General features: G+C 43.4%; 1 protein-coding gene across 1 annotated transcript; it reads left to right on the top strand.

The window, feature by feature from the left end:
* Positions 1 to 525: 525 nt before the first annotated feature.
* LOC104070359 (C-terminal-binding protein 2-like) lies at positions 526 to 7,813 on the top strand. The gene is made up of 8 exons (XM_009572478.1): positions 526 to 678; positions 766 to 910; positions 3,373 to 3,579; positions 4,196 to 4,410; positions 5,193 to 5,323; positions 5,484 to 5,611; positions 6,167 to 6,287; positions 7,342 to 7,813. Exons 1-8 carry the CDS (start codon positions 553 to 555, stop codon positions 7,511 to 7,513), a joined length of 1,245 nt encoding a protein of 414 aa, XP_009570773.1. The 5' UTR covers positions 526 to 552; the 3' UTR covers positions 7,514 to 7,813.
* Positions 7,814 to 8,147: the final 334 nt, after the last annotated feature.

Raw genomic sequence — 8,147 nt, 5'->3', positions numbered from 1 at the left:
GCAGCTTGTCCGGGTCCTGCCGCCTGCGCGGGGGCTTCCACCCAGCGCTTCTGCAGCAGCTGCCTGCCGTGCCTCGTCCTTCTTGAGAGGGGTGGCTGCCCAGGGCTGTCAGAGGCCCCGTGAACGTACAAGTTTTTCTGCTCGCTTAAGGAGGAAATAGACTTAGCGTCTTGGCATGCTGAGGTGCGAGAGGGGGGCAGGTTAATGGGGAGTAGGCCTGAAGTGGCTTTATAACTAGTTTCAGGAGCCTAGAGCAAGATGGTGTGCTTCTGAGCAGACCACCTCTATTATCTCATTATTGATAAAGCCTGTTTTATTTTTCTTTATATAGTGGTGGCAGAGGGTTTTTTTTTTTCCTAGCTTCATTTCCCTGTGTTTATTTCCTATTTATTTCTTTTGCTTTGACTAATCCCTTCCTACATACTATAGAACTTTAAAAGAACTAGTGACTTGTTGGACTAGCAAATGAGGGTTCCAGAATTCTTGTCTTTCATGTAATCACTCCTGCTGACTTTCTTAATAGGCATACGGCCTCCTATTGTGAATGGCCCAATGCCGGCACGGCCACTGGTTGCACTCCTGGATGGACGAGATTGCACTGTGGAGATGCCCATCTTGAAGGATGTTGCTACAGTGGCATTTTGTGATGCTCAGTCAACTCAGGAAATCCATGAAAAGGTGGGCAATGCGCAAGCATTCGGACATAGAGCTCTGCCTCTTAGAGTAACCAAAGCAGAGATTGATTTGGACTGGTTTTTGTTGTAGGTGCTGAATGAGGCAGTAGGAGCTCTGATGTATCACACCATTACCCTTTCTCGTCAGGATCTGGAGAAATTCAAAGCCCTCAGGGTCATTGTGCGTATTGGCAGTGGCTATGACAATGTTGACATCAAATCCGCTGCAGAATTAGGTATGATGACACCATTAGGGCTCTGTTGTGATCAGAACTGAATGTGAAGTGGAATACTGCACATTTTTCTGTTTTATAGCTGAGTGCATTTAAAACTTTTTGCGTAAAAAGATTTGGAGCTGCTTAGTATCAGGCATTTTTAGGAAGCTGACCAATATCGGAGCTGGTAGGTGGCTTGAAAGAAAGATTCTCAGTTCTCGGATTGCTCTGCTGTAGATGTCAGTGTCTTTGCTATTGTTTGGGATTCAGAAGCTTGAATACAGTGTCTAGATAACTTTTGGTGAGGCAGCTTTGGGTTCTTTGTGGGGAAAGAATTGAGCAAACTCTGATGTCTGAAAGCAGCCTGCAAATGCTGATGCAGGATAAACTCACTGTAAATGCTTGATTAGTGAGTTTTCCTGTTAATTTTTTATATGCAGGTAGGTTCTGATTCAACACTTTATTATTGATCCCTTCAGAGCCCTAGGCATGTGAAGAGTCTCTGGATCAGGTGACAAAAAGCTGCTATTTATTAAACATATGGCAGTGAGACCGTTGGGACCTTGTAGTCTCCTAGGTAACGTGGATCATCTAAGTACCCTGCCCCTTCTTTTTCAGGTTTGTGTCAGTGATTTGAAACCTTTCTTAATGTAATGCAGATCAGATTAAGCTTAAATCAAATGCAAGTATTTATATATAAAATTGAAATAGGCATTACGATTTCCAGATCTGTAAGAACAGATGAATTGCAAATAAATGAAGAGTGCGTATTTGTCTAGTGCTTGAATTAGGTCTAAAGAGTCTTCTCATCTGAATGATTCAGTTGAATAGTCTCAAGAGTTCCTGGCAAGGTCTTTGGCTCTCATCCAGCCATTGCATTTTTGGGCTGAGTTTGGAACCTAATCTACTCTTAGGGTTCTCTACTTAAAGTCACCATCCATATCTCTGATTCATTCAGATTCAAAGTTTTCCCTTTCCCCCCACTCCACACTCATTAACCCAAGAAGAAATGGGTCAAAGTTCTTTCACCATCAAACTGCTGCTTGCTACTTTTGCTTTGGAGCGATAGTATGATGACCCTTATGCATGGCCAGATTTGCTTTTTCCTGGACAATTAATGATTATTTTCATGTTTAGCCAGGCCCTTTAATTCATTCTGAGGTAAGGTACTCTTCCTTATGTGTTCTGAATCTTCAAATCAGACCAAAGGGCTGTTGTGTGTGTTTGCGTTTTCTTACATGTAGGCATAATATTGCATGTAAACACAAATTTGTGTCTAGCTGTGTAGGAGATGAATGCATGTGGCTTGTCTGAAGTTGAATGAGATGGTAACCAGTGAGATTAAAAGAAGTTAGGTTTCCCTGTCTTCCCTCCTCATGTCCTCCGAGTCGTCTGTGTGGCATTATGGCATAATTGCAAAGCATTTGATAGAGAAAAGAAGTCGGATATCTGGGATTGTGTGTGGCCATTGCTTTCCTAGCTCTCCTGGGAGAGCGTGGTATGAGTTTAGTCGAATGTCTCCTCTGTAATAGGCTTACAAAAGAGTGATGCATCGCTGAATTTTATGTGCCTTCAACCATTGCCTAGGTTTTATTCCTAGTTTTTAGGTAGGTGGTGGACTTTTGAGGAAGAAGAGTTTCCTTGGTTTGGCAAGTGGCTAGGGTTACGCTTGGAAAGAGAATATTTTTTTTATCTAGTTATTTTTATTTCTTGGCTGGTTTGTCGAATGAAGGATAGCAGCAGTGAAGTGATATGTTGGCAGTCTCCCCCTGCCACTTTTTTTTTTTTTTTTAATAGAGTGCTCAGGAATGACCAGATTTCGCTACAGTGTTCCATCTTTCCCTTTCCTGAGAGTAATTTGTGCTTCCAGGACTTTAACTCTGTTTGCATTAGTAATTTACCTGATCGTTCTAACCATGGGTTTTATGTTATTCTAGATTGGGAGTGTTATGTGTTGTTAAGTGTAACTTCAAATGGATTTAGAGAGCCTCCTGTGGCTTCTCCCTGCATTTAATGAGTTAGTTACTTATTGTTGCTCCTGGGGAAACTGATGCTTGCAGTGAGCATCTGGACTGCGAGGCATGAAAGAGCTCAACCATCTGTCTTAATTCTTCTACAGTCTGCCAGTTAATCTGTCAGGAGTATCTCTGGAACAAGTGCATCTTTTTGGATGCAGATCTTCTAAAACAGTCAGTTTCTTGCATCACTTGTATGACCCAGTTTTCTCATTTCAGCCTGGTTTTTTTCTGGTGAGTGTGTCAATCAAATGGATATTTATAAGGAAGGAATGGTATTTCCTTGGGGTTAAAAAGCTGGCTGGTCACATCTATGTCGCTGTAGAATGGGCTTCTGAAATGAATCCTGTGTTTCTTGGCAGTAGTTCTGGAGCACTGAATTATCTTTCAGCACTTACGCCTGAAGAGCTCTATGTTGGTTTAGCATTGTGATGCTAAAAATCTTATATGACCTCTGTGGCTTTGTAGGCATTGCAGTTTGCAACATCCCTTCCTCCTCAGTAGAGGAGACTGCTGACTCCACCCTCTGCCACATCTTGAACCTCTATCGCCGTGTTACTTGGCTACATCAGGCTATGCGGGAAGGGAATCGAGCCTCGAGTGTAGAACAGATTCGAGAGGTGGCCGGAGGCGCTGTGCGTATCCGTGGGGAGACTTTGGGCATCATTGGACTAGGTAAGTGATGGGAATTGTTAGATTGAAAAGCGAACTGTGAAAGTTTTTGGGAACCTAAGAATCACAGACTGAAAAAAGTGATAATTTTACAGCTGTTCATTGTGAAACACACTGACTCATAAGGAATGCTAGTGCCCTATTCTGTGATGCTGGATATCTTCAAGAGTTGGGTGTATGTCGTGGGATTGGGGATTTTTTTTCGTATTCAAATGGCTAGAAGAATTGGAACAATCAGACAGCTCTTCTCGGAGACTGTTTCCCTGTGTGCTAGGCTCTGTATCAGTAACAAAGCCACTTGAAAGCTACCAATTCCTTTTCCAAGTTCTTGTAATCAGATTATTACTGCCTCTGACTCAGGGTCCAGATTTGGTTTGAAAAACAGAGCTCCTTCTAGGCTAAGCTCTGGCTATTGTATGGGGAAGGACTAGAATTAGCCACATGGGATCAGCACTGAATAACCTCCTCTGGATCCCTATGATAATCCTAGGGGTTTCCAGGGCTGCAGTACCTTGGGCCCTGGCAGTAAACTCCAGTGTAGGCTCCAGTCTACCCCAGTATCTTGTCTTTAAAGTTTGTTTTACCTTTCCTTGATGATTGTGGGTTTTCTTTTGTGAAGGCCGAGTTGGACAGGCAGTGGCTCTGCGAGCCAAGTCCTTTGGCTTCAACGTGATTTTCTATGATCCCTATCTGCCGGATGGAGTGGAGCGATCCTTGGGTTTACAACGAGTAGGAACCCTGCAGGATCTACTAATGCACAGCGATTGCATCACATTGCACTGCAGCCTGAATGAACATAACCATCACCTCATCAATGACTTCACTATTAAACAGGTGCAGCAGGAGCTTGATTTCCCCCACAGAGCACTGTGGAAATGAATGCAAACAGAAACTGCTGCTTTCACAGAGGCTGAGAGCGTGTGAATCCTGCTGCCTCTGTCGTGTGCCTCCTGCTGCCTTTGGAGGCTGGGAGCGTGTGGATCCGGGTGCCTGTGCTTTGTGCTGTATAGAATTTCATGTTAAGAGAAGAATAGGATTGGCTCTTTTTGCCAAGTAATTGCATTTATAAAGAATGTTTTAGGTGATTCAATAATTTCAAATTACTTTTAAAATGCGTAATTGACTGTGCCGGTTAGAGCCAGATGTGGTGTGGCTGGGACTGTGTAAGTTTCTTTACACAGCTCTGCCAAAGCCTCTCTGCCCAAGCCCACTGCAAAGTCAGTCTCGGGCTCTACTCCACTAGTCTATGAATGCTTTTCAGTGCTTTCACAAGAGACATCTGGACGTTGTAGTCCAGTTTTGTATAGCTGGATACTTGATTCATGTCCTCTTTCTTTTTTAATGTAGTAGGATGAATATGGAGTGCAGAACTTGAGAGTTCCACTTTTGCCCTTGTTGTCTTGTGGTTTTGTTTGTTCATTTTTAAAGCAAATTTCTCAAGCATTGCTTGCAGGCATTTCCCCTGTGGTTAGCTTTGCAGTGAGAGCACTCCTAGTTCGTCCGGGCCTCATCTAATCACTGCAGGCTCCTGCTCATTTCCAGTAGACTTCCCAAGATTCACTTAGCCTCCATGAAAAGTCTCATTCTCAACCCACTTAATATTTTTCTTCTTCCAGATGCGCCAGGGCTGCTTCTTAGTGAACACAGCCCGGGGAGGGCTGGTAGATGAGAAAGCCTTAGCGCAAGCCTTGAAAGAGGGGCGAATCAGAGGAACAGCATTGGACGTGCATGAGTCTGAGCCTTTCAGGTAACGTTGCACCTGCATGCCTGCTGCTGTCCTGTGACTCACCTGCGCTGGATGGTTCTTTTGGTTTTTTATTTGAGTTACAGTGATACCCAAGAGGACAAATGGGGTTATCACTTCTGGAAAGAAACCACTTTTATTTTTTTTTATTTTCCCCCCACAGCTTTGCTCAGGGGCCCTTAAAAGATGCACCCAATGTGATCTGTACCCCTCATACTGCCTGGTACAGTGAGCAGGCTTCCATTGAATCCAGAGAAGATGCAGCTAAAGAGATCCGCAGAGCTATAACAGGTAATGAGGAAGACTGTGTGCTCTGCAGCTACTGCTGAATTAGTATTCTTTTGTTAGTTCACTGCAAGGATTATGCTGATTGTTCTGAAAACTTACACTCAGTAACTGGTTTCTGGAACTGGAGCATAAGTTGATAATAGTCTCTTTACCTTCTGAAAATCTTGTAATTAATGCTGGAGTGGCACTTTCCCTCCCTGGGAAAGCCGTGTACCTAGCACATCTTCCAAATCCTTTGCAATAATTCCTTTGACAGTTATACTGCACACCTTTTTTCTGTAGTAGTACATACTGTCTCTTGGGGAAGGTGAGGCTTGGCAATTGCAGTTTGTGGCAAATAACTTCCACAAGATCACAGAAGTGGGAAGGAAGGATCAGTTTCTTGTCTTGACCAGAGACCAGTTGTTCAGGGGAGAGTTTCCCCTGCCAGTGTTATCCTGTGGAGGTAGATGGAAAAGATATTGTGCATTTCTTTTCTACTTTTCTTTGTAAATGTTTCAGCAAACGAGTCCCTCCTGCTTGTGTCCTGTTTTTTTGTCATTCTTGGCGCTCTTGCAGGTCACATACCTGATGCTTTGAGGAACTGCGTTAATAAGGAGTACTTGCTGTTAGCAGCTCAGTGGTCCAGTATTGATCCTGCAACTGTCCACCCAGAACTCAACGGAGCTGCAGCTTACAGGTGAGATATGTAGGTTGTCCAAGTTATTGCTTCCAAGTGTATCTTCCTACTGAAGTAGGCCAACATCCCTCTTTGGGTTTGAGAACTGCTTGTACCTGGAAGCAGCTATGTTTCTGTTCCTATATACTCTGTATATGAGCTCTTTCCAGAAACTTAACAGCAGCACTTCTGAAGCTGTACTAAGGTTTAACATTTACTTGGTCATATTTAGTTCCAGCTGCATACTGGTTAATTTTTCCAAATCCTTGCGAGACCTGCTGAAGAGACATCTTAATATAAGAAAGCTTGCTGGGTACCTGAAAAGAGGTCTGAATCTTAACATTTAGAAGTTCTGCATATCATTAGGGCTGTATAAACAAAGCCCAAATATGGACTATTAAAAGAGACATTGTCCAGTGGATTTGGGCAGTGGCATAAATAGGGTGTATTTCATTTTTTTTGTTACAGACCTGCCAAGTGATTGTGAGCAGGTTGCTTCCCTTCTGTTTTTCTCCCAAAGTAGGAAATATGTTCTCTTCCCTCCTCTGAGAGATCTACAGAGGTTCTGATATATTTATGGATAAGGCACAGGGAGCCAGAATGGAAATAATGGAAGAATGGTTCATTAGCAATTCATGAGTATCGCTCTCCTATTTTTCATCTTGCATCTAGCTGTTTTATTAGTTCAGCTCTTTCCTTTTTCTATATTAGAGCCCAGTGAAGGATAACTGGCAGCTTGCATTCCTCCTGCTGATGGGGAGGGAATTTCCAGCCCTTCAGGATACCTTCATACAGTGCCTCACGCTGGTTTCCACTGGAGATAAACTTTTTATCTGTTTTCCAAATGCTTAGTATGTGACCCGAGACTCTCTCTGCCTGTCTGAGAACAGGTGGCATTTGGTATTACATAAAACTGCTACTCTTCAGCTCTGCAGACTTTTCTGGTGTTCTCTCTCAGAGCATTTCTGTTAGAAAGAGGGATTTGTATTCAGCAGGTGTCTGAGGGCATGGCTCCTTTCCCCTTGCATAACTCTGTTGGACAAGCTTGTAATTTCTATGTTTCTGTTGGTTTCAGGTTTCCTCCAGGAGTAGTGGGAGTAGCCACCCCTGGGCTACCAGAACCACCAGTAGTGGAAGGGATTGTAGCTCATGGGATCCCTTCTGTTTCTCACTCTGCACCGCGTACCCCTTCCCCAGGAGAGACGAGCAAACTGGATGCAGACAGAGAGATGCCTGCTGACCAATAGCAGCATCTTTCTTTCCTCTCCTCTGGCAGCAGAAAAAAGTAGGAGGGTGTCTCCTCCTAGGACCTTCTTTAACACCCTACAGAGACTGTTTCCTGTTCATACAGGACGGGAGAATGCATTTCATTACCGGCAAACTTTAGCTCTTGCCTTTATTTTGTAACCCTTTACTTTTAATCTCTCAATGAATCTTTCTCCTTCTCTGGGGCAGGGCAGCAGTGACCTTGCCTCCCCTCGGAAATACTTGGTTTAATCAATGATTTTTCCCATATATCTGCCTTGGTTGTCTGCGACAGGGAACTGACCTTGTGCACTTGAAAATAGAAGTGGAGCTGCCTGATCAGAGATGGTCCTCAGTGTTCCTAACACCAGATTTCAGTGCACACTTTTCAGTTGTGACTTGTAGCTTAAATTTAATTTGGCTGAAGTGTAGCCATGGGGTATATAAGAATAATATTAGTGAATTGGAGAAGTTTTAACTATTGTCTTTATTATGCCCTTGGTAGAATGCAGCCTAGGCTCAGCTCTTATTGTTACTTCGCTTGTTTTAATTAAGGTTTCCTGTGAGAACAGACATAGCGCAGGCATTGCTAGTTCTTGACCATACAAAGTTTTGTCTATGCAGTACTAGGCCTGA

The sequence above is a fragment of the Fulmarus glacialis genome, unplaced genomic scaffold, assembly GCF_000690835.1.
Source record: "Fulmarus glacialis isolate BGI_N327 unplaced genomic scaffold, ASM69083v1 scaffold48020, whole genome shotgun sequence".
NCBI lineage: Eukaryota > Metazoa > Chordata > Aves > Procellariiformes > Procellariidae > Fulmarus > Fulmarus glacialis.
The sequence above is the reverse complement of the archived record's forward strand: the minus strand, read 5'-3'. Positions and strand labels throughout refer to the sequence as shown.